We start from the raw sequence: 27,395 nt of genomic DNA, 5'->3' as shown, positions 1-27,395 counted from the left end.
CTTCAAGAGCATCGATCTACACAATTTAGACCCGCTGACATGTGTCAACCGTCATCGACCCTGGCCACCAGATCCCGTTAGTCGCCTCTTACGACAAGTATGGGTGGCTGAATACCAGTTCAAAGCCGGATAGAATCATCTCGCGCGATTAAGAGTGAGTGAAAAAATGTTAAGTCACACGCATTTATTGCAGACCATAAGGTAAGTTTTGGTTGAGCGAAATTTGAACTCGGGCACATATTTACCGATGAGGAATAACAGTCACATCCTGCCACATGTTATCAGTGACCTGATATCTCATAAGTACACTTGACACTGAAATACGCGATCAGAATATGTCATACTTACCAGGAAGTGAAACCAGACATTTTATTGATTTATTTATTTGTGAAATCAGTGTTGGACAATTTCCTTCTTCCTCAATGGTTCAAACTGAGTTGTCGTTTGTTGATGCTCCGCCTGCAGAGCGGTATGTGGCCACCCCCTGATGTCAATGGTGCTGAGTATCTACTATGAAACATATACTTCCAGTTACATCAGGACATCGCATGACCAGCTATACACAGTGCTGGCAATAGACATTCCTATTTCAAATATTTAAGCTCAGCATGAGCCAGCCACAACATGGACACGTAAAATCTCTTACCGTGACACCATTCAAATTCACGATAAACTATACTGGACAAAATAAGTTAAGGATATTGGTATTTTTATAATTGATATTTCATCAGTGTGTCAATGAATAATTTACATATATCCCTATCCCGACTGGTCAGGCCTCCGAAGGCTGTTTCTTCTGGCTGCAGTGACTTAATTGGAGATTCAGTGCTCTTTTTAGTGTATTTCAGTGAGGGGGAGGGGGGGGGGGGGGGGGGGGGGGGGGGGCACAGGCCCATTATACTTGTTTAGCCAAGTGCACAATTGAACACGCGCCAATATCATCATTGACATGAATGCCGCCTAGCACGGAAAGAACATATGACGATGTTGGGACATTACAATCGCAAAAACGTAAAGAGCTAGATATAACCATTTTCCAAGACTGTTAATTACAATTATATTCTTTGACATGAACAATTGAAACAGTTTCTCATGTGATGGGAGATTATGGTAATATTTGAGAATTGTATTTTCTCTGAGATCATTGTAAAATGGACATTTAAGATAGAAATGATCGATGTTCATTTTCAACAGTTTGAATGATACAAAAAGGATATAAGCGATCACTTCGCTCGAGACTAAGGTTTGTCGTAAGGGGCGACTAACGGGATCGAGTGGTTAGTATCGCTAACTTTGTTGACACATGCGTAGATCGATGCTCATGCTGTTGATCACTGTATTGTCTGCTCCAGATTCGATTACTTACAGACCGCTGCCATATAGCAGGAATATTGCTGAGTGTGGCGTAAAACTAAAGTAATTCACTCTTTTAATGCCGCATTCCGAAATAATGTCGATATAAGGTCTTGGCAAGAAAACGTTTGGTCGATAGCACATGTGGAAGTGCCCACGTCAGTGAAATGCAATGCAACAGATATTCAGTCAGCCATTTTAGTCACCTCTAAGTAACTTTTGACCTTGGAAATAGGCATATATTAATGACCAAATATCGGAAAAGTGATATACATTTGTCTAACATTGTGGCGGGGGTCTCAGGAATGTTGAAGTTACACGTTCTATGCATTTCGAGAATCGAACCCGTGCCTTCCACGTGATCAGCGAACGTTTTGACCTCTGGAAAGCATAATTTTATTGACGAAAATACACGGATACATTTACATATGGACACTTAATTATATATGAGCAGGATCTGTCTGCTCTGAAAAAGAGGACAATTGTGAATCTTGGGGCTTACAAATTAGAAGACCTTATTCCGTTTTAAAATTATTATTCTGTGTTATATTTTATATTTACCCGTCCTCTCGCTGTTTCTCGGAAGGCTCGTGACGGGATACAAGCATGGCGTCCGCCGTGAAGTTGAATGATCTGACCGAGGGTTGGAATAAATGGCAGGTTGGATTAGTTGTGGGTGTGGGGGCTCTGGGGATCGCCGGACTTTGGTATTACATGAGAAGGAAAGGAGAGGTCAAAGTCGATAAACTCGACATTGTTGATTCCAACCAAAATGCCAACAACAAGGCGTCTGCTAAACCGAAGGTAAAACGGGAATGGCGTAAATCCCCATGTTTATAAATAACCCTTTGGTTAATTCCAGAGAATTTTATGTGAATGCGTGTCGCAATCAACCTGTGCAGGCACTCAACAGTCATGTGTGTGACCCAATTCATATTTAGTACAGTACATGTACACCCCACAGTAATATGGCTGGAGACGGAGACAAGTAACATCGGCAGTCGTCTCAACATTAAAATTCATGTTCCCGTCCCTCAAAATTTTAATGACAGTCACTCAGTATTCTAGGAAAAATACTGGATAACGCGGTGCGATTAGTAGTGCGGAAAGAGTTCCGCCCGTACACCTTTCTGTTTATATATACTGATTGATTTTAATGCCTATTCTAGTTTACTGAATGTATCCTTAGGGTGAGGCATGCATGTCAGTTTGTAATTATGGTTTTGGATTGGCTCTCGGGGTACAGGCGGAACTCTCACCAGTAATGCTAAATAATAATGTTGTCATTGTTGATTAAAAAGATTGATGATCTGAAATATGGGAAGAATTATTATTGATATGAATCTTTTTTGGTGTCATTGTACATAATATTCTGATGAATTGTAGTTCTCCTAGAACTTCTAGTTTATCTACACAATACACTGCTCTGTCCTTATTTCTAGACACTTTCTAAATCATATTTAGCTATAGGGTGCTCTTTAGTATATAATCCATGCTTAAATGTGTCACTACTCACCAGGGATGTGAAATATATTCACATCCCTGATATTCGTCAATGATCAATCAATACTTAGTGAATGGGTTTTGATCTCCTTGATCTATATCGAAAGAAGATCATCTAATTTACTCTCATCCAGTGATCTGCCAGTCTGATCAGTGCTTAGCTTGGCAACTACCTGAATCAGTGGTTAGGCTTGCTGACTTGCTATACCAGTTTCATAGATACCTTATGCTGTTGATCTCAGGATCCAAACTCAATTATTTTCAGACAACTGCCATTTTGCTGGAATATTGCCGAGTGTGGTGTTCAACAATCATAAAGATTGTGTGTACCACTCTGGTGGTATATTTGTTTTAAGATGATTGTGTGTTGTATTTGAGCTGGTATATAGTTAGTCTAAGATGATTTGTTAAGGGGTCAAAGGAATCATCAGTACTTTATCACTATCAGGCAAAATTCTAGCCCGTTGTAAGCCTAAGATTTCTCATTGCAGTATATCGCAGTATGAAACTTCTTTACAATACCCTTGTACAGATCACACTAATAGCAATATTTGCTATGAGCAGAGAATTTGGTAATAGTTGGCATTGTTTTAACTATCTACTGTGATCTTCAAATGAAGATATTTGAGCTGGTATATAGTTAGTCTAAGATGATTTGTTAAGGGGTCAAAGGAATCATCAGTACTTTATCACTATCAGGCACCATTCTAGCCTACCCCGTTGTAAGCCTACCCCATTGTAGGCCTACCCCGTTGTAATCAAACATATACTAGGTAACTGACATCACAATTCATGTCAGTTCTCCAGTCACCTAGAGTACTACTAACTTTGTAGCACCACATTTCTTGGCTTGCATTGCTTCAGTCAGCAAGTGTCACTTGTGTATGGAAATGCTGCATGATTGGTCATCTTCATGTTGGTGTATTAGTTGGATATGCTGGTCTAAGCTTATGTTGAGTTGTACTGATTGATGGTTAATGATAATACAATTACAAAAATATTGATAAAATAGTTAACCTGAATGTAAACGTTTTTCAAACTGTATATTATTTGTTTTCCGGTGAAAGTTACTGCTGAAATATTGTTAAAATATAACTAAACTCACTCATGCTAACATGTGATTTGATGTATGTTTGTGTTGGGGGGAAATGACGATAGAGCGGTACATTTGATAGCCCTGAATGGGGATCACCTATTCTGATCACCGACTTTGTTGTTTCTCTGTTTGTTCTCTGCCTCAGGTTAAGGGTTGGTAAGAATTAAATTTGGAATCTTAGTAAAGAAATAGAGTTTGTTCTATCCCATGTATAGTTATTGAACTCTATATCTTAATTATAATGATTGTGGTACAAATTATAATGTTATCATGATGATTGTGTATTGCTGTAAGTGTGGTATAATGTTATTATGATGACTGTGAAGTTGTAAGTGTGGTATAATGTTATTATGACGACTGTGATGCTGTAAGTGTGGTATAATGTTACTACGATGACTGTGAAGTTGTGTGGTATAATGTTATTATGATGACTGTGATGCTGTAAGTGTGGTATAATGTTACTACGATGACTGTGAAGTTGTAAGTGTGGTATAATGTTACTATGATGACTGTGATGCTGTAAGTGTGGTATAATGTTACTATGATGACTGTGATGCTGTAAGTGTGGTATAATGTTACTACGATGACTGTGAAGTTGTAAGTGTGGTATAATGTTATTGTGATGACTGTGATGCTGTAAGTGTGGTGTAATGTTACTACGATGACTGTGAAGTTGTAAGTGTGGTATAATGTTATTATGATGACTGTGATGCTGTAAGTTTGGTATAATGTTACTATGATGACTGTGATGCTGTAAGTGTGGTATAATGTTACTATGATGACTGTGATGCTGTAAGTGTGGTATAATGTTGCTATGATGACTGTGATGCTGTAAGTGTGGTATAATGTTATTATGATGACTGTGAAGTTGTAAGTGTGGTATAATGTTACTATGATGACTGTGAAGTTGTACGTGTGGTATAATGTTACTATGATGACTGTGAAGTTGTAAGTGTGGTATAATGTTATTATGACGACTGTGATGCTGTAAGTGTGGTATAATGTTACTATGATGACTGTGATGTTGTAAGTGTGGTATAATGTTATTATAATGACTGTGATGCTGTAAGTGTGGTATAATGTTATTATGATGACTGTGAAGTTGTAAGTGTGGTATAATGTTACTATGATGACAGTGAAGTTGTAAGTGTGGTATAATGTTACTATGATGACTGTGAAGTTGTAAGTGTGGTATAATGTTATTATGATGACTGTGATGCTGTAAGTGTGGTATAATGATATTATGATGACTGTGAAGTTGTAAGTGTGGTATAATGTTACTACGATGACTGTGAAGTTGTAAGTGTGGTATAATGTTACTATGATGACTGTGAAGTTGTAAGTGTGGTATAATGTTACTACGATGACTGTGAAGTTGTAAGTGTGGTATAATGTTATTATGATGACTGTGATGCTGTAAGTGTGGTATAATGTTACTGCGATGACTGTGATGCTGTAAGTGTGGTATAATGTTACTGCAATGACTGTGAAGTTGTAAGTGTGGTATAATGTTACTATGATGACTGTGATGCTGTAAGTGTGATATAATGTTATTACGATGACTGTGAAGTTGTAAGTGTGGTATAATGTTATTATGATGACTGTGATGCTGTAGGTGTGGTATGATGTTACTACGATGACTGTGAAGTTGTAAGTGTGGTATAATGTTATTATAATGACTGTGATGCTGTAAGTGTGGTATAATGTTACTATGATGACTGTGAAGTTGTAAGTGTGGTATAATGTTATTATGATGACTGTGATGCTGTAAGTGTGGTATGATGTTACTACGATGACTGTGAAGTTGTAAGTGTGGTATAATGTTATTATAGTGACTGTGATGCTGTAAGTGTGGTATAATGTTATTATGACGACTGTGAAGTTGTAAGTGTGGTATAATGTTATTATGATGACTGTGATGCTGTAAGTGTGGTATAATGTTACTATGATGACTGTGAAGTTGTAAGTGTGGTATAATGTTACTACGATGACTGTGAAGTTGTAAGTGTGGTATAATGTTACTATGATGACTGTGAAGTTGTAAGTGTGGTATAATGTTACTATGATGACTGTGAAGTTGTAAGTGTGGTATAATGTTACTATGATGACTGTGATGCTGTAAGTTTGGTATAATGTTACTATGATGACTGTGAAGTTGTAAGTTTGGTATAATGTTACTATGATGACTGTGAAGTTGTAAGTGTGGTATAATGTTACTATGATGACTGTGATGCTGTAAGTGTGGTACAATGTTATTATGATGACTGTGATGCTGTAAGTGTGGTATAATGTTACTATGATGACTGTGATGCTGTAAGTGTGGTATAATGTTACTATGATGACTGTGATGTTGTAAGTGTGGTATAATGTTACTATGATGACTGTGATGCTGTAAGTGTGGTATAATGTTACTATGATGACTGTGATGCTGTAAGTGTGGTATAATGTTTCTGTGATGACTGTGATGCTGTAAGTGTGGTATAATGTTACTATGATGACTGTAATGCTGTAAGTGTGGTATGATGTTACTATGATGACTGTGATGCTGTAAGTGTGGCATAATGTTACTATGATGACTGTGATGCTGTAAGTGTGGTATAATGTTACTACGATGACTGTGATGCTGTAAGTGTGGTATAATGTTACTATGATGACTGTGATGCTGTAAGTGTGGTGTAATGTTACTATGATGACTGTGATGCTGTAAGTGTGGTATAATGTTACTATGATGACTGTGATGCTGTAAGTGTGGTATAATGTTACTATGATGACTGTGATGCTGTAAGTGTGGTATAATGTTGCTATGATGACTGTGATGCTGTAAGTGTGGCATTATGTTATTGTGATGACTGTGAAGTTGTAAGTGTGGTATAATGTTACTACGATGACTGTGATGCTGTAAGTGTGGTATAATGTTACTATGATGACTGTGATGCTGTAAGTGTGGCATAATGTTACTATGATGACTGTGATGCTGTAAGTGTGGTATAATGTTACTACGATGACTGTGATGCTGTAAGTGTGGTATAATGTTACTATGATGACTGTGATGCTGTAAGTGTGGTATAATGTTACTGTGATGACTGTGAAGTTGTAAGTGTGGTATAGTGTTATTATGATGACTGTGATGCTGTAAGTGTGGTATAGTGTTACTATGATGACTGTGATGCTGTAAGTGTGGTATAATGTTACTATGATGACTGTGATGCTGTAAGTGTGGTATAATGTTATTATGATGACTGTGATGCTGTAAGTGTGGTATAATGTTACTACGATGACTGTGAAGTTGTGTGGTATAATGTTATTATGATGACTGTGATGCTGTAAGTGTGGTATAATGTTATTATGATGACTGTGATGCTGTAAGTGTGGTATAATGTTTCTATGATGACTGTGAAGTTGTAAGTGTGGTATAATGTTACTATGATGACTGTGAAGTTGTTCGTGTGGTATAATGTTATTATGATGACTGTGATGCTGTAAGTGTGGTATAGTGTTACTATGATGACTGTGATGCTGTAAGTGTGGTATAATGTTACTATGATGACTGTGATGCTGTAGGTGTGGTATAATGTTATTATGATGTCTGTGATGCTGTAAGTGTGGTATATTGTTATTATGATGACTGTGATGCAGTAAGTGTGGTATAATGTTATTATGATGACTGTGATGCTGTAAGTGTGGTATAATGTTACTATGATGACTGTGATGCTGTAAGTGTGGTATAATGTTACTATGATGACTGTGATGCTGTAAGTGTGGTATAATGTTACTATGATGACTGTGATGCTGTAAGTGTGGTATATTGTTATTATGATGACTGTGATGCAGTAAGTGTGGTATAATGTTATTGTGATGACTGTGATGCTGTAAGTGTGGTATAATGTTACTATGATGACTGTGATGCTGTAAGTGTGGTATAATGTTACTATGATGACTGTGAAGTTGTAAGTGTGGTGTAATGTTATTATGATGACTGTGATGCTGTAAGTGTGGTATGATGTTACTACGATGACTGTGAAGTTGTAAGTGTGGTATAATGTTATTATAATGACTGTGATGCTGTAAGTGTGGTATAATGTTATTATGACGACTGTGAAGTTGTAAGTGTGGTATAATGTTACTACGATGACTGTGAAGTTGTAAGTGTGGTATAATGTTACTATGATGACTGTGAAGTTGTAAGTGTGGTATAATGTTACTATGATGACTGTGATGCTGTAAGTTTGGTATAATGTTACTATGATGACTGTGAAGTTGTAAGTTTGGTATAATGTTACTATGATGACTGTGAAGTTGTAAGTGTGGTATAATGTTACTATGATGACTGTGATGCTGTAAGTGTGGTATAATGTTATTATGATGACTGTGATGCTGTAAGTGTGGTATAATGTTACTATGATGACTGTGATGCTGTAAGTGTGGTATAATGTTACTATGATGACTGTGATGTTGTAAGTGTGGTATAATGTTACTATGATGACTGTGATGCTGTAAGTGTGGTATAATGTTACTATGATGACTGTGATGCTGTAAGTGTGGTATAATGTTTCTGTGATGACTGTGATGCTGTAAGTGTGGTATAATGTTACTATGATGACTGTAATGCTGTAAGTGTGGTATGATGTTACTATGATGACTGTGATGCTGTAAGTGTGGCATAATGTTACTATGATGACTGTGATGCTGTAAGTGTGGTATAATGTTACTACGATGACTGTGATGCTGTAAGTGTGGTATAATGTTACTATGATGACTGTGATGCTGTAAGTGTGGTATAATGTTACTATGATGACTGTGATGCTGTAAGTGTGGTATAATGTTACTATGATGACTGTGATGCTGTAAGTGTGGTATAATGTTACTATGATGACTGTGATGCTGTAAGTGTGGTATAATGTTACTATGATGACTGTGATGCTGTAAGTGTGGCATTATGTTATTGTGATGACTGTGAAGTTGTAAGTGTGGTATAATGTTACTACGATGACTGTGATGCTGTAAGTGTGGTATAATGTTACTATGATGACTGTGATGCTGTAAGTGTGGCATAATGTTACTATGATGACTGTGATGCTGTAAGTGTGGTGTAATGTTACTACGATGACTGTGATGCTGTAAGTGTGGTATAATGTTACTATGATGACTGTGATGCTGTAAGTGTGGTATAATGTTACTGTGATGACTGTGAAGTTGTAAGTGTGGTATAATGTTATTATGATGACTGTGATGCTGTAAGTGTGGTATAATGTTACTATGATGACTGTGATGCTGTAAGTGTGGTGTAATGTTACTATGATGACTGTGATGCTGTAAGTGTGGTATAATGTTATTATGATGACTGTGATGCTGTAAGTGTGGTATAATGTTACTACGATGACTGTGAAGTTGTGTGGTATAATGTTGTTATGATGACTGTGATGCTGTAAGTGTGGTATAATGTTTCTATGATGACTGTGAAGTTGTAAGTGTGGTATAATGTTACTATGATGACTGTGAAGTTGTAAGTGTGGTATAATGTTACTATGATGACTGTGAAGTTGTAAGTGTGGTATAATGTTATTATGATGACTGTGATGCTGTAAGTGTGGTATAATGTTACTATGATGACTGTGATGCTGTAAGTGTGGTGTAATGTTACTATGATGACTGTGATGCTGTAAGTGTGGTATAATGTTATTATGATGACTTTGATGCTGTAAGTGTGGTATAGTGTTACTATGATGACTGTGATGCTGTAAGTGTGGTATAATGTTACTATGATGACTGTGATGCTGTAGGTGTGGTATAATGTTATTATGATGACTGTGATGCTGTAAGTGTGGTATATTGTTATTATGATGACTGTGATGCAGTAAGTGTGGTATAATGTTATTATGATGACTGTGATGCTGTAAGTGTGGTATAATGTTACTATGATGACTGTGATGCTGTAAGTGTGGTATAATGTTACTATGATGACTGTGATGCTGTAAGTGTGGTATAATGTTACTATGATGACTGTGATGCTGTAAGTGTGGTATATTGTTATTATGATGACTGTGATGCAGTAAGTGTGGTATAATGTTATTATGATGACTGTGATGCTGTAAGTGTGGTATAATGTTACTATGATGACTGTGATGCTGTAAGTGTGGTATAATGTTACTATGATGACTGTAATGCTGTAAGTGTGGTATAATGTTATTATGATGACTGTGATGCTGTAAGTGTGGTATAATGTTATTATGATGACTGTGAAGTTGTAAGTGTGGTATAATGTTATTATGATGACTGTGATGCTTTAAGTGTGGTATAAGGTTACTATGATGACTGTGAAGTTTTAAGTGTGGTATATTGTTATTATGATGACTGTGATGCTGTAAGTGTGGTATAATGTTATTATGATGACTGTGATGCTGTAAGTGTGGTATAATGTTACTATGATGACTGAAGTTGTAAGTGTGGTATAATGTTATTATGATGACTGTGATGCTGTAAGTGTGGTATAATGTTATTATGACTGTGTGTTTCAGTCACTGCAAGAACAAGCTCAGGAATCAAAGAAGGAAGGTAATGTTTTCTTCAAGAATGGTGAATACACATCTGCTATCTCCTGCTACACACAGGCCATCAAGTTGTGTCCTCAGGAACATTCTGGAGATATTGCCACATTCTACCAGAACCGTGCAGCAGCCTTTGAACAACTAGTAAGTTTTTGTTATTTACTCATCATTAAGGCAGTTTATCAGTGTAAGTGTATACCGGTTCAGGTATAAAAATGATATTATTGGGAAATGCTGACCGAAAACTGGTATTTTGACAAGTATTCAGAAAACTTCATACACTTGGAAATCTTTGGATATTTCTGTTTTTCTCACCAAAAGTAAAGTTAGGTTTGAAGTTGTGTTCTTAGTTTTTGTTAAAGTGTTTGGCAATGTTTGGGATAGGAATGTTTTAAATATTTAATCATTAGTCATTGATGACCAGTGATGTCTGATATTTACTGACCAGGTCAAGTTGCTGTTTAAGTTCCAAGTGCGTTGTTTTTGAGAGTAGAGGAAAGTTCAGACTAGTGAGTTAAGTAACCACTGTGTTGATGTAAATTGTTCTTTTCCTTGTTTCATATGTGTGCATTTTATTTTTTCATGTAATAGTTTTTGTAAATCTTAATCAAGCATAGTGATGTTGTTGTGTTTTTGCTTAATAAATCAAACATTAACTTGGTTATTCATATTTTGTTTGTTAAAAAGAAAGAACTTCTTTATTGTAATGCAGTGCATATTGCATGATTTCTCATTGCAGTATATCGCAGTATGAAACTTCTTTACAATACCCTTGTACAGATCACACTAATAGCAATATTTGCTATGAGCAGAGAATTTGGTAATAGTTGGCATTGTTTTAACTATCTACTGTGATCTTCAAATGATCTCAGTTTGGCTGAATGTTTACTTACAGAAGAATTCAAGATATTATCACAAAGTTTGTTCAGGAGGGAATGTATAAAAAAGGCTTGGAATTTAGACCATCAGGTTTGAAGAATATGCCTTCAAAATGCCTTGAGATTGTCAACAGATGTGATTTTAAACTTACAATTACTGCAAAGTGGAAAACTGAGTGCCATGAAATTATTATCCCCCGGCATGTAATGTGGGGGATATAGTTGAAGCTTCGTCCATCCGCCCGTAATCATTTTGTTTTTGGAGCATAACTCGAAAACTGTTCAATAGTTTTAGACCAAACTTGATAGATAAAATAATGTCCACCTATAGTTGTGCCTTTTGCTGTTTACAGAGTTTTGGCATGTTTATCTGACCCGTGAAGGTCCCGGGGTAGAATAGGCCTTCAGCAAACCATGCTTGCCATAAAAGGTGACTATGCTTGTCGTAAGAGGCGACTAACGGGTTCGGGTGGTCAGAGTATGACTTGGTTGACACATGTCATCGGTTCCCCATTGCGCAGATCGATGCTCATGTTGTTGATCACTGGATTGTCTGGTCCAGACTCGATTATTTACAGACCGTCGCCATATAGCTGGAATATTGCTAAGTGCGACGTAAAACTAAACTCACCCACCCACCCACCATGTTTATCTTTTCTGTTTTTCCATGGAACATTTTGGTATTAATCTAATGGTGTGTTGAGTTTCGTTTCCGAAGCAGAACTCAAAATCTGTTCAATATTTTTTCTTCAAAACTTGGTATGTTTTGGGGATTTCTTATTTTCTTGGTTTCCATGGAAACGTTTCGGACTTAATCTCAAAAAGTAAGAGGTGTGTTTGGTTTCCAGAGCAGAACTCAAAAACTTCTTGATATCTGTCAGTAAAACTTGGAAGATATGTGTGGCACACCTCAAAGTGGTGCCTTTTGGTATTTACAGGTTTTTGTGATATATTATTTTCTTGGAAACGTTTCAGACTTTGTCACAAAATGGAGGGATGGGCTTCGTTTCCTGAGCAGAACTCAAAAACTGTTCAATATTTTTCTGCAAAACTTGGTAGACATATCAATCAGAACCTGAAGTGGTGCCTTTTGCTATTTACAGGTTTCTGTGATTTATTATTTTCTTTGGTTCGACGTAAACGTTTTGGACTTAGTCTCAAAATGGAGGGATTGGCTTCCTTCCCAGAGCAGAACTCAAAAACTGTTCAATATTTTTTTGCAAAACTTGACAAATATTTGAGGCAGACTACAAAGTCATGCCTTTTGCTATGTATAAAGTTTTGGCACATTTATTTCTCCTGGTTTCCATGGAAACAATTCAGACTTAGTCTCAAAATGGACAGATGGACTTTGTTTCTAAAAAGACATTAACTGTCAGATGATTTGCCCTTTCACATATGTGGGGGCCGGGGGGATATGTCATCTTCTGATGACTCTTGTATAGAATTTCTAAATTTAGCACCAACTGTGGCATTCTTCAAGTAGGAAGTGGGGTTATGAAATGGTAATTCTGTGTCAGTCAGTGTTTTTTAAACTGCTGATTAAATTTAAATTTTTTTGTTTACTCTTTCTTTTCTTCAAATTTCAATAAGATTATTCCAGAACTGAACACTGATTTGATGGCTGCTTATGAGCCTTGAACCAAAGAAACCCAAGCAAACCATTTGAGAAGGATACAGTGGATAATTGACTTTTTGTGAAAAAAAAGACAGTTCAAATGTATAAGTAAACAAGGAACAAAAATGAAGTAGCTAGCTATAGTTTTATTCTGCATATCTTACACATGTACATCGAATCTGGAGATCTGTACAGTTAATTTTTATCTTTCTTAGGGAGAAAAAAACAGTGTTCTTGAAGACCTGAATATGGCAATATCCCTCAACAAACGCTACCCCAAAGCACTTGCTCGTCGGGCCAGGGCTCATGAGATTGCAGAAAACTATGCAATGGCTTTAGAAGGTAAGATGTTGCTTGGCTGTAGGGTCACATATTACTAATAACTGTCGGATTCATATGTATGCACGCTGTCTTTCTGTACTAGATCTCACTTGTCTAATGTCTCAACCTTCTCACATTTTTCTCTCCAGACATCACAGCATGCTGTTTGTTGGAAGGCTTTCAGAACCAGCAGAGTCTGGTCGTGGCTGACCGTGTCCTCAAACTGCTTGGCAAGAGTAAGGCACGTGAAGCATATTCAGTAAGTGCGTCATTGCAAGGATGATCAGGTCGCATAAAGGGGTGTGGTCAATGCAAGCCATCTCATTGGTTGGCGCTTGCTATCATCCGCCATTTGTGTCAATATCATTTAGTTGATGGTCAACATCAGCTTTCAGTCGATTTGTAGAAATAACAGTAAAGAACTGGTAGTTGTCATGAGTGGTGATTAATAGGCCGATCACCCATGATTATGTTTAGATGAAGTTTTAATCAATGGTAGCGTAGCGATCGGCAAAGCAGGCGGATGGGGTACACCAAAGTGTCCGGCCTTGTGTAGATACACTAGTATTGTACTGTGAAGTGTTTCAAGTTGGGGGTCATCTCAGAATGTTTATACATATGTTTTTTAAAAGTCTTTCATCCTCTCAATGACACGAGGGCCTGTGATTGCCCCCACCACTGACAAAGGAGTTCAACATTGTTGGAGGTATTTCATTGCCTAGCGATTCCAGGCTTCACATTCCACAAGTTTCTCATTGTGTTTTTATGAGAATGGGCGATGGGGCAAGGCTGGTCATGCTTAAGACCTGGGTACAATTCCCCACATGGGTACAATGTGTGAAGGACATTTCTAGTGTCTCCCACCATGATATTGCTGGAACAGTGCTAAGAGTGGCATAAAAGCAAACTCTTGTTCTCAGTCATGTTTATGAGAATGGTCAGCCTGTTTGTTTGAAATATGTGTCCAAGTTTGAATGTGGACTCAAGGTTCTGTTGTCTACTGTTATAAATGTGAACAATTTTCACTGACTTTCTTCCTCAGAGTCGCACACCATCACTGCCATCACAGTTCTTCATGAAGAATTACTTTGCTGGCTTCTGTCATGACCCTATCTTCAAAACATCCAGTGCTGGGAAGGCTGAACCCCTGGCAAAGTCCGAGGAAGGGGAGACAACTGAGGAAACTGTGGTTAATGGAGAAGCAGAGGGCACTACAAACGAAGAAAGGTGAGGATCAGAAGAAACTTCAGCCAGTGGCCAAAATACAGAAATACTTGTGTTCCCATGACATGCACTGTCATTTATTGATATGTATTCATATTAGTCTTTTTGTAACCTTAAGCAGACATTTAACCAAATCTGTAGCAAAAATTAATATAAATTTTTGAAATTCCTAATATTAATGTAAATTATTGAAATTCCTGGCCATAAAAGAAACAAAAAAAAAAACACACGCTGTTCAGCTTACAGTGAATAGAATTATGGATTATCTCCCTTTACTCATGTTACTTACACACTTACAGGAGTTCTTGACAGTCATGATTGCATTGTGAGTTTGGTTCTAACAAACTTTGGGCTACCGGTCTCTTGACCACCACAAGTCAGGGTCCAGTGTTAGTAAACGTTCTCCACTGCACCACAGTTGAACAACAGACAATCAGTTAACAAGTCTTATCCCGTATTCCTCCTCAGCCCCTTTGAGCAGGCCCAGCACCTAGTCAACCAGCATCAGTATGGACAGCTCATCGAGCTGTGTACCAAGGAGCTGGAGCTGACAGACACCCCGCACCGCCACAAAGCCCTACTGATGAGGGGCACCATGTATATCCTGTATGGCCAGGGAGAGGAAGCCATGAAGGATCTGTCCTTTTTGTTGGAGATGGATGGCGTGGAGAAAAAGGTCAGAACAAAGAGACTACTACACTAGGTCTCATTACTCGTGACCTTAAACCTTCTTCAAATGTAATAGGCCTTGAGTGTGGTATTGCATTTATTATCCATGTATTACATACATTAAATTGACAAAATAGCATATTTTTTGTTGTACAAATGGTTTCAAAATGACTGGTTTCATAAAGAAGTTGCGGAAGAGCTTTGTAGTGTAGTAGACTATTTGCATGACCTCAAACTATGATGAAGTTACTATATCATTATCATCTGTCCCCTTGGTAATTGATGTCACACTGCATATTAGTTGCCATTTCCTCCTACAACCTCCTACAGTAAACTACTCTGTAGCAACCATGCTTGGTTTGGGGTTGCTTCACTCGGCTAACATCACTGGTGGAAACACTCTAAGTTGCATGTTTATTATGAATGAAAAAGTTGTTCCATCACAAGTGATCCAACTGAGAGGTCATATTCAATCAAGTTGTAAGAAATCTCAAGCCAAGTCATTACAACATAGGTCAGCACCATACAACACTCATATTAAAGTCAGGTTTTATGCTACTTTTGTTTAGGTGTCACAATTCAACATACAGTTTGCCATCAAGCCTGGTTAAACCAGTACAAATGAAAATGGGATTTAAAAAAATATCCAGTGCCTCTGAGAACACATTCTCTTCCCACCGTGATTACATGTCACATCTTCCTACATAACCTCTGTTCTAATATGACCCTTTCGTGATGCAAGTGTTCAAGACTCGTGATTGGAGGTAATCAGATTTAGTAGTGCAATCAGCGACCTGGTTTCAAAAGTGATCGTTCGTAAGATTTCCGGAAGTATCATGAAAACTAGAACCTCTTCCCAAGCATGATGCTTAAATGTTTCTTCTTGACAGAACTCAGTTTCTCATATTTGTTTCTCCAGATTGCTTGCATTAGTTAAGTTGAATCTAAGTTGATGTTACACGTGTTCTGATTGGACAGAAAAAAAGGGAGATAACTCTGCTGCCATTTGTCTGCCACTAGGGGATTTCATGAGAACCGCGAAATATGTCCGTATTAGAACAGAGGTTCGTAGGAAGATATCACAAGTAACCTCTGTGGGAAGAGAATACTGAGAAAAGTACAGTTGAAAGTACAGTTGAAAGTACAGTTAGTCATCAAGCCTAGTTATGCCACGCTATACAAATACAAGAGATATATTCCAATGGGAACAGTAGATAGTATGAGCTGAGCATTGTAGAGTTTGTTGATGTTCATCAGGTGCGAGTGAATGCCTTGATCAAGATGGGAAGTCTGGTGATGCAGGCCGACAATGCACAGGAGGCTCTGGTGTGTTTCTCTACTGCTGAGATGGAGGATAACAAGAACTCTGACGTGTTTCATCACCGTGGACAGGTCAGTCCATATTGTCATTTAACATATAGATGTCACCTGTCCTTATTAGGCCTTGGTGGTTTTCACTGGTATACTAAACTTTGAGTAAACCAGATCCTGATCTTACATTTTGAGACTGAAGGGCAGACTACTCCCACAATGTTTGCCAAAACTGCAAACCTAAAACAGGATTAACTGGTCAAGGTGTTTGATGTGGTATGTCTTGTAGAACAACAACATGGGCTAAACATCCCATGTAATGAGATCTAGTGTGTGAACCACAGGCTCGATTTGGTGACAATGTTGAAGTATAATTCAGTTTCATTGACTGAGAATTGACTCGTGCACGGGCAAAGTGTAGTGCAAATGGGGTTGCGCAGCATAGACAATATGACCAATCTTCTCATACTTGTATGTGAGTAAAGCGAGCAAAGGTTGGCAAAGTACTTCCCTAGCTTTGCTTCGAAAAATATTTTACATGTCAACATGAAATATAGCCACCATCAAAGGTACACTCCCATTTCCTCACTTGGTTGTGCTCTCAGATTTCCAACCACATATTTAATAATTACTCAAGTGAAATATATTTTATTCGACATTTAAAGTGCCACTTGTGGTATTCAGATCGTTCTTTGCCTCCGTTACCCCTGCCACTTTGCGATTTAGCTTAGTGAAGGAACAAAAAAATGCTGAAATAAAAAAGAAATATCATTTTGCCTAATCTTATCACGAACCTGTTGGAGTAGTCTTATCTGTCATTGTTACTGTTATAATTTCCGAACTTTTATTCTGCATAATGAAGCAGGGGAGGTAACTCCATAAGTATTCCAGTATGGAATAATGTCCTCCTGTTCCTTCACTCCATTGAACCAGAAGCAGGCAGGGGGAACTGAGGCGAAAAACGATGTGATGAACCACGAGTTGCCCTTAAAATGTCGAATAAAATATATTTGACGTGAGTAATTATTCAACATGGTGTTGGAAATCTGAGAGCACAAAACAGTGAACAAATGAGTGCATACCTCTGATAGTGGCGATATTTCATTTGTACATGGAAAATAGTTTTCGAACTGATGCGAACCTTTGCTAGCTTTAAGAAGACTGGTCATATTCTCCATGCTATGCAACCTTATTTGTGCTACAGTTTGCCTGTGACTCATGTCACGCTGCTGTATTATGTTAAAAACATTGAAGTTCCCACTGATTCACATATGTGATATTGCATAATGTTAAGGAAACACAAGTTCTTGTGTGAGGTTACTGTGATCATGGTGATGTTACAGTGTTGCCACTGATGTCGCCTTTCATTTCATTGAGAAGAGACCCATGAAGGTCCGGGGTAGAATAGGCCTTCAGCAACCCATGCTTGCCATAAAAAATCGACTCTGCTTGTTGTAAGAGGCGACTAAACGGATCGGAGGGCCAGACTCGCTGACTTGGTTGACACATGTCATCAGTTCCCAGTTGCGCAGATCGATGCTCATGCTGTTGATCACTGGATTGTCTGGTCCAGCCTGGATTATTTGCAAACCGCCACCATATAGCTGGCGTATTGCTGAGTGTGGTGTAAAACTCAACTCACTCATTCAGAAGAATGAAAATATTCGGAACTGCCATTTGACTGATGACAGCGTGGCTGTATTTTGATCATATCATGACTGCCTTGAACCAAACTCAGTCAAAAATGTATAATAGTTGTTTATAAAGTGCACACTGTCATAGGAGTGCTCTGACACTGTTTAACACCATGCAGTGTTTGTATATGTGCGAGTTAGCATTGTAAGAAAGTTACAGTTAAAACAAACTCCCATTGATCTAGTATTGTGAAACTACATTTGGTTTATTAGACTGAAATCAATTTAAAAATGTGCCATCATTGACTCTCTGTAATTACTATGTGTGCATCTTTGAATATCAAAAATACAAGCGACAATGGCATGGCTCAAAATATGGTGTGTTCCAGATGGTGTTGCTGTCGATGTTTCTTTGAAGTTACTTGGTTTTTGTGAAGTTACTTTGTTGTTACTGATTCAGAGTAACAAACATGTTTAGTAAGTTCAAGTGGACTGTTTTTTTCAGCAACTGCTTTTGGTTGAGAGACTAGAAGATGCCATCAAGGACTTTGACATGAGCATCAGCCTTTCTCCAGACTTCGCCACATCCTATGTCCAGAGAGCCTATGCAGGTACACAGCTACACATGCCTAATCTCATGTGATATGCCGTTCTTTGATGTGAAGTTTGCCTTGTCTTGTAGATGCTGGTGGCCTAACTTGGATAGTCATGAACATGGGTGACCGAAACAAAAATGCAACATGTAATGGTGGCTCAAGACCCAAGTAGATATTGCAGTTGCGTTTGTGAAACTTTGGCTGGGAGTAAGGCTAAGTTTTACATTGATTTGTTGCTTTCTTTAAAGTACAGTTAATTGTGATGTTACAGAGCACAGATCTGCAGTCACGCAGCAGTCTGCGATGAGTTTGATGAAGGCTGATGCCAGTTTTAAGCAGGCTCTAGAGAAGTTCCCCAATTGCTCAGACATCTACTTGCTGTATGGACAGGTATGTCAAAGTCAGGGAAAGACATAAATTATAAGTTGTACTGCAGCGAGAGACACCTCAGTACGTCATATCTGACAGTTTAGGTCCCCTGTACACCATGTCTGACAGTGTAGGTCCCCTGCACACCATACCTGACATTGTAGGTCCCCTGTACACCATGTCTTACAGTGTAGGTCCCCTGTACAGCATGCTTGACATTATAGGTTCCCTGTACACCATGTCTGACATTGTAGGTCCCCAGTACACCATGTATGGCAGTGTAGGTAATAGACAATGTACGTCCCCTGTACACCATGTCTGACAGTGTAGATCCCCAACAGTGTAGGTCCTTTGTATGCTGTGTATGACAGTGTAGATCCCCTGTATACCATGCCAAGGCAATTTAAGCAACAAACCATACCCAAACTGAAAGAATATCAAATGCTTGGCCGTGTGATTGATGTTCATGAGAGACTTGTATCTTCCACACTGGTCTTTTAACTTTTGTTGCATAGATTTAGTGTTGTAATGTTTGGACTAGTTGAGCTGCACATGAGATCGTAGCACCCATGTTTAATACTTCTGTTTGACAGGCCCAATGTGACCAGGGAGAGTTCACCCGTGCTGAGGAGCTGTTCACCAAGGCTGAGAGCCTAGAGCCTGACAACGCCAACATCCTGGTGCATCGTGGGTAAGTAGTGGCCACTTCATGCCAGGATGATGATGACAAAAGACTGATTGCTGACTTTTTGACAGCACAAATACTTATGACCTTTCACCCAGGATTCTAGTTTTATATATCTGCCAGCAAAGAAGCCTCATACAATAATTTGGGACAGTGGATTCAAGGGGGACAATTCAAGCAGTCAACCAATAGTTCTTACTTATGGAAGTTGACTGAATGTACAAAATTGTCACTTAGTTTAACTGACTTACATGAAAGTACGTATTGAGTATCTGAGAATACTTTGTTGGTTAAGCTGGTGGTATTCAGACTTGTCCTGACTATTCTATGATTTTGCTGGTTCGTATGTTCTATGTTCATAAAGCTGTGCTTGCTCTTGTACGATCAAGGACATGTGAATCAAGCAGATAAAAGCCTCACTGTTTGTTCAGTGATAACATGCAGTCTGGGCAGTGCCTGTTTTTACCCTTCACAGTGAAAATACCACAATAGTGTGACATAGACTTAACTTGCATGGTATTACTTTGAAATGAGCACATTATTTCATATTGTTGTCAAGAATGTAGAAGACAGACATCAAGTTTCAAGTTTTTCCAATCAAATCTGAGGACAGTTTAAAAGAGGGAAAATTATTTAGAGTGAGTTTAAATCTTACAATTCTGTCACTTCATGGTCATAAACAATACAAATTGAATATTTGGGTCCCAAGGACCACCAGATTTGTTGTTCAAGATAAACCTCTCTTGACAATAGCTGACACTGACAATGTACTTATGCCCGTATTTGTTTTTGATACAGCTGTCAGGTGTCAGATGTACATGCTTGCTTGGAATTGTTTTAATTACTGATTAAACTTGACAGTTTTAGTGTAATTATGTATCATGGATGTTGAATCCCATGAACCTTATTGATACACTGCAAGATTATCCTCCACCCAGAATTTCCTCTCACATTGTACTGACAAGTAGATGTACTGTTGGAAGGAAGAACTCACTCACATTGCACTGACTAGTAGATGCATTGTTGGAAGGAAGAACTCACTCACATTGTACTGACTAGTAGATGCACTGTTGGAAGGAAGAACTCTCTCATATTGTACTGACAAGTAGATGTACTGTGGGAAGGAATAACTCACTCACATGGCACTGACTAGTAGATGCACTATTGGGAGGAAGAACTCACTCACATTGTACTGACTAGTAGATGTACTGTTGGAAGGAAGAACTCACATTGTACTGACAAGTATGTGCACTGTTGGAAAGAAGAACTCACTCACATTGTACTGACTAGTAGATGTACTGTTGGAAGGAAGAACTCACTCACACTGTACTGACAAGCAGATGTACTGTTGGAAGGAAGAACTCACTCACATTGTACTGACTAGTAGATGTACTGTTGGAAGGAAGAACTCTCTCACATTGTACTGACAAGTAGATGTACTGTTGGAAGGAATAACTCACTCACATTGTACTGACAAGTATGTGCACTGTTGGAAAGAAGAACTCACTCACATTGTACTGACTAGTAGATGTACTGTTGGAAAGAAGAACTCACTCACATTGTACTGACAAGTAGATGTACTGTTGGAAGGAAGAACTCACTCACACTGTACTGACAAGCAGATGTACTGTTGGAAGGAAGAACTCACTCACATTGTACTGACAAGTAGATGTACTGTTGGAAGGAAGAACTCTCACATTGTACTGACAAGTAGATGTACTGTTGGAAGGAAGACCTCACTCACATTGTACTGACAAGTAGATGTACTGTTGGAAGGAAGAACTCACTTACATCAATGACTTAGTAGAGTCTTGAGATATCTGACTAGGGTGATATCATGAAGAATTAGTTTATGCTCACCAGTTAAAATGTTTGAAGGCATTTAGAAGTTGGATGAACATGAATGTATGACAAATTTTACAGACTAATTCGTGCTCCTTCATGAGGTGAATGCTGAGTCGGTGGTTAGAGTGAATATGTAGAAAGATGAAACATGTTTACACAATGTAAGGAGAGAGAATGTACAAAGATAACAACATAATTATGAAGCCATTAAGATAGGATTAATGCACAATATGTTGTTATCATTCTGCATTAATAGAATCTTATTGGCTTCATGGTTAGGTTGTTATCTTTGTTGTTATCCATAAAACATGTATTCATGTATTCTTGCTATCCTGTTGCTGAGTTGCTGGTGTCAGTCTGAATGTCTGCCCCTCCAGGTTGCTGTGTCTGCAGACGAGCAAAGATCCTAACAAGGCCCTCAAAATCATCCGGCGAGCCGTGGAAGTTGACCCGCTCTGTGAATATGCACATGAAATCATTGGCACTATTGAGGTGCAGAGGTGAGAATTTGGTCATGAACTATTGCTTGTTGGAAGAGACACATATGGATTAGTTAGTTACTTGGTTTGCTGTTTAAGGCTGGACCTAGCAACATACCAGCTATATGTCAGCAGTCTGTGACTAATCCGGTGATCAATATCATGTGCATCATTTCATGCAATCAGGACATGATGACGTGTGTCAACCAAATCAGTGAGTCTGATCACCCAATCCTGTTTGTTGCCTCTTGTGACAAGCATGGTTTATCGAAGGTCAGTTCTAGCACACATCTTCATGGGTCCATTTGGATTAGTGATAATACTCTGTAGGATAATCCTCTGTGGTGTACACTATGGTGCACATATGTCCCAAAGAGACTCAGAGCACAAAGTTTACATAATTCATGTAGCAGCCCTGTGTACATTAATTGGTCTGAAGTCAATGTTGGTATGTTCAGTAACCAAACTTTGATGTGAACCAAACCTCAGCTGACCTTGAATTCACTTTCGATCATCCCTTTGAGGATTCTTTGTAAGGAAAAATTTGGAAGAAACCTATGCTGCTTTAAATAATCAAGTAATTGAATCAGGTCCACAAGTCTGGTGAATTTCATACTTGTGTGTCGGCATTACCTAGCCATACCTTTTGTTGCTCCCCATATCAATCATGTGATCATCAAATTCTCAATTTGTGTAGTGGCTGCTTTCAAATGGCATTGGCTTATGATAAGGACATATACATATATAATAAGCAATAAAATTTGATATGTGACATAATGTTTGTGTTTCTTACAGAACCAACATGACAGCAGCGGAATACCACTTCAACAAGGCAATAGAACTGTCTAAGTCCGAGGCTGAGATGGCACACCTGTTCTCCCTGCTCCATGCCTCACAGATACAGACCCGTGTTGCACAGAAGCTGGGCATTGAGGTCCCATCATTCGGACCCTAAATTATCTTGTTATACAGATAAACAGGGCTTGTCATGTACAATAGATATTGAAACAAAGAAGTTAATAATAGTTTGTAATACTGTGAAAAAAGTTTGAAGGTATGGACTTTACGGTCATTTTTGTTTATAATAAAAAGAATTATCTGATGTAAAGTGTTGACATGGAAACTTTGAATTTAAAAAGAAATAATATAAGTAAGGGAATGGAATTTCATTGTGAAAGAAATTTACCAGAACGTACCAGGTCTTTGAATAATTTGGTTTTATGTGTGCATGATGTGAGCACTAATATCATTAGTTTTTCTTAGTATTAGGAAAAGTGAGAAATAAATATCACTTTGACAGCCCTGTTTACTAAAGTGCTGAATATTACTGTGTGATTGAATATTAGAATTATTACTTTATAGGATAAGTGTAAGAAAATGTAAGAAATAATGTTGAACCATTCCAATGCATCAGATTAACCATTTTCTGAATATGTCTCGGAATTATATTAATTATTTAGAGAAAAGTACTTTGATTGGTAAATATCTTTATGCTGGTAGATAGGACCGACTTGAATTGTGATAGAAGAATGATTCCTTGTTCAAGATGACCTTTAGTTGATGTAGATAGTTTAACATGCACTTGTACATTATAGCTTGTTTTGTACAACTTTTATTACTTTATCACAATACTATCCAGGAGAGAATGAAACGTTGGTACCGTGACAGTGATAGATGGGATGTAAGCAGATGTCTGTGTTTGTGTCAGTTTCCACTTCTACAGTACCTATCCCATCCTCGATAATCTTCAGGGTATATGTTCAAATAAATCACCACTACCCCTGGATGCATCTAAAGCCTGATGATGGTATTGCCTCCTTTTGCATTCTCCACCTTCTCACAGTAACTAATCAGATGTCATTACAAACAAGCTTGCAAATGTCAACAAAGATTGCAGGGACAGCCATGAGGGTTTGCTCGCTTTGTGACTCAGACTTAGGGGAAAAAATTATCCAAACAAATAGGCAGGTCAGAAACCTTCCAAAAAATATATGCGAGAACTACTGCCGTTGCTCTCTGGGTACCACAGCAACAGTTGTGTTGCCAATTTTTATTGGGTGTATAAAAGAAGAAAAAAAGTTATGATAGAAGACTTGAGATTGGTTTGCTCAAATTCTCAGCTTAGACACCTGATTTGACATTATGATAAAGGCTAGCAAAATGCTGCAGATGCATCAAGGGTACTAGTGGAGATTTATCACAACATAAACCATTAAGTATTGAGGATGGACCTCTCCAAACGTAAAACAATTATTTGCGAATGTGACAATTTCAACATATGCTCCATAGTATTATGCTGAAGATAGAGGATGATGTTTGCAATTAGTCATGTCAGATAATCTTTACATACATACATAATTATATGTCAGGTAGTAGGAGGTAAATTGATTTAACTTTTGTCAACTTAGTGCGAATAGATTTGTACAAAGAGGTACAAGTAACTGGTTATATAAGTTGAATGACATCTGAAATTTACTAACATGATGATGACATTCATCTGTTTTCAACACCTGTCAGAACTGTTCAGAAGATAACTTGGTAAGGACCAAAATATTGCTAGATTGAAATTTCTGAAATAACGTATTGCTTGTGCCTTTGAGTGTGTACTGTGCACCCAGTCCCATTTGGCGGCATCATTGTTATAGATTTATTCTCATGTGTTGTTCTGGGTGCTGATGTCTGATTCTGTTGCCATGGTTTCTATGGACGAAGTGTGAAGATTAAAAAGTATTATGCTTCTTTATACATGTATATCATATTAATATATCAGCTAATTTCATTGATTTTTGTTTGGTGGTGTTTTGTGTGTGGCGGCTATTATTGTTATGCTTTGACATTGAGTGAGATGGTTCATTTGTTAGAGATGCTGTTGAGTGTGAAACTGCTGTGTGATGTGAGGAGTTGCATGACTGGGTGAGAGAGTTGGTCATCACACACTATTAGAAACATACGGGAATCAGTTTGTATGGTTAAGTGGAAACAAGGGAGACAACCTATCTTTGAATTATAGACTATGAATGCATGGGAATTAGTGATAGTTCTGACAATAACTAGTAATGAAAAAGTAGGTCATAGTCCTGTATGTCAGTCATTGACACCTGGTGTTGGATATATTGACTGTGTCTTTGTAATGCTATACTTGCATTTGTACCATGTTTAGTACCTTTGAACTGATCAAAATTATGTATCCAGTGTCAAACTTCCATTACTAAACTGATACCAAGTATCTTGCCTTCATTAACAGGGGAGTGAGTGGTAGAATTGTTATTCATGGTCTGGATCATCTGACCATTAAGCTCTCAATCAACATTTGGCTTCCTTTACCTGTTTAGTCAATGGTAAATTTGTCAGTAAATGTATTGTTGCTCTTATTGTTGAGACATTTAAAAACTGCAGATGTCATTCAACTTCTTGCCTCACTGTCTTGTCCCAACAAGCTCATAAACTCCCCACTCGTGTCTTCAGTGAATGGGAATGAGTTTGTCATTGTGAACATCTTGCCCAACAATTACAATCTGTATGTGAATGAGTGTATGGATGAATATTCAATCAGCTTGTGCTTCTGTGTGTGATTGAATCTTTTCTTTAAATGTATCGTATTGTTCTTATTATTTTGCCACAACATGTTGTTGCTATCTAACTTGAACTGTAGATCTAGACATAGTCTGAAGAGACATGTGCCCTTGTTGTACACTGCGTTGTAACCTAGTGTTACGGAGATGTAACCAAGACTTTAACCCATTGTTATACAGAACTGTATGGCATTGTCAACCATTCTGTAGCATAATGTTGTACAACATTGTCAAGACTGTTACCAATTGTTGTACAGAACCATACAACATTTTCAACTAGACTGATACCCATTGTTGTACAGCAACGTCAAGCAGATTGTAACTTGTACAGTTTCGTACAGTGTTGTACACTAGTCTGTAACCTAATACACTGAGTTGACTCCTAGCTAAGCACACATTGTATTCTGCAATCATAACATTGAAAATTGCACAGGGAGTGTACATAACTGTCTTATACTAGATGATGCAATCAAGCTGGGAATGTCAAGAACAAACACATGCCACTTTCATCACAACCGTGCTCCATATTCCCTCACAGCTATGGCCTACTTACACAAAGCTATCTTAGTGCTGCAGTGGTTGTAACAAGTATTGTCCAACATAGGCTGAAGATAGTTGTAGTGCTATGATTGCTTTGTGCAGGTGGGCCCCAAGACGTTTTGTCATCTGTGTGAGACACAAGACTGTCACCCTCAAGTTGTCATTTTGGCATTTGTTTCAGATTTTCATGTGGTTGTACTCACTGAACCAGCCAGACTGGTATTAATTGTGTTATCCATGTGTATTAGTGGCCATTGTTTGCCAGCTGATTTTCCTACATGGAGTTCCATTCATGGCCTGCTGCTTGGTGAATATTATGTTCCTTGATCCCGTTGGAAGCATGATATGTATCCAGTTGCAGACAGGTAATTCCAAATGTTACGTTAGTCTTATAGTCCATGTTTCCAAAGCATGTTTGTAGTCAAATTCCAGATTTGTTTCTTTCGTTCTATTATTCCCACTTGTGGGCCTTCATCTATTAATATTTATAATCAGTGAGAATTAAATTTTGATATTTACATTGTAGTAAACATTTGATGTTATGACTCTTTTAAATGAATGTTGTACCAAGTAGTTTCTTTTAATAAGGTGCATTCATATTGGGATAAGGACTATATTCCACTATATTTAAATCGACCATATTCAGTGATGAAAGAGAAAGTTGATTTCTTCATTTGTATTGATATTGTGTTTAGAGGCCATTATGTCTTCTGACAAGAGTGCATATACCACTGTGACTGTTGTGCAGCAAGGTGGGTGATGTGTATACGTGTATACAGTATGTGAGAGTCATCTGTGTAAATAGAATCATGTCACATGGAATAAACCACCCATGTGAATTGCAGTCTCAGTGTATATCTTGTTATTACTTATTCTGAAAGATTTGTTTATTAGTTTTCAGTTCAAGGAGCTGATAATTATGTACATACTGACAATGCACCACCCCACACCCTCACATGCAGTCACCAGTGTGTGAGTGTGAGCTCAAATTTACTTTCTCTGCTGCTTGGAGAGAGGACAACGCAAGCTGCTTAATGAGGGTCTAGGTCAACAGTCACATTACCTTGTCATCCTATCGGGTACCCATTCACTGCTTGGTGACAAGGGACATCAGTTGTCAGTTACACATTGAAAGATCAACATAAGAACATGTGTAC

The 27,395-nt window shown here is 38.0% G+C and overlaps 1 protein-coding gene across 1 annotated transcript; it reads left to right on the top strand.

Moving 5' to 3' along the window:
• Window positions 1-1,912: 1,912 nt before the first annotated feature.
• On the top strand, window positions 1,913-27,082 carry LOC137287226 (mitochondrial import receptor subunit TOM70-like). The gene is made up of 12 exons (XM_067819419.1): window positions 1,913-2,157; window positions 10,468-10,641; window positions 13,209-13,335; window positions 13,464-13,573; window positions 14,357-14,541; window positions 15,007-15,214; window positions 16,465-16,599; window positions 18,658-18,763; window positions 19,020-19,138; window positions 19,711-19,808; window positions 22,025-22,147; window positions 22,922-27,082. Exons 1-12 carry the CDS (start codon window positions 1,960-1,962, stop codon window positions 23,079-23,081), a joined length of 1,743 nt encoding a protein of 580 aa, XP_067675520.1. The 5' UTR covers window positions 1,913-1,959; the 3' UTR covers window positions 23,082-27,082.
• The last annotated feature ends 313 nt before the right edge of the window (window positions 27,083-27,395 follow it).

The sequence above is a fragment of the Haliotis asinina genome, chromosome 1 (assembly GCF_037392515.1).
Source record: "Haliotis asinina isolate JCU_RB_2024 chromosome 1, JCU_Hal_asi_v2, whole genome shotgun sequence".
Taxonomy (NCBI): domain Eukaryota; kingdom Metazoa; phylum Mollusca; class Gastropoda; order Lepetellida; family Haliotidae; genus Haliotis; species Haliotis asinina.
The sequence above is the reverse complement of the archived record's forward strand: the minus strand, read 5'-3'. Positions and strand labels throughout refer to the sequence as shown.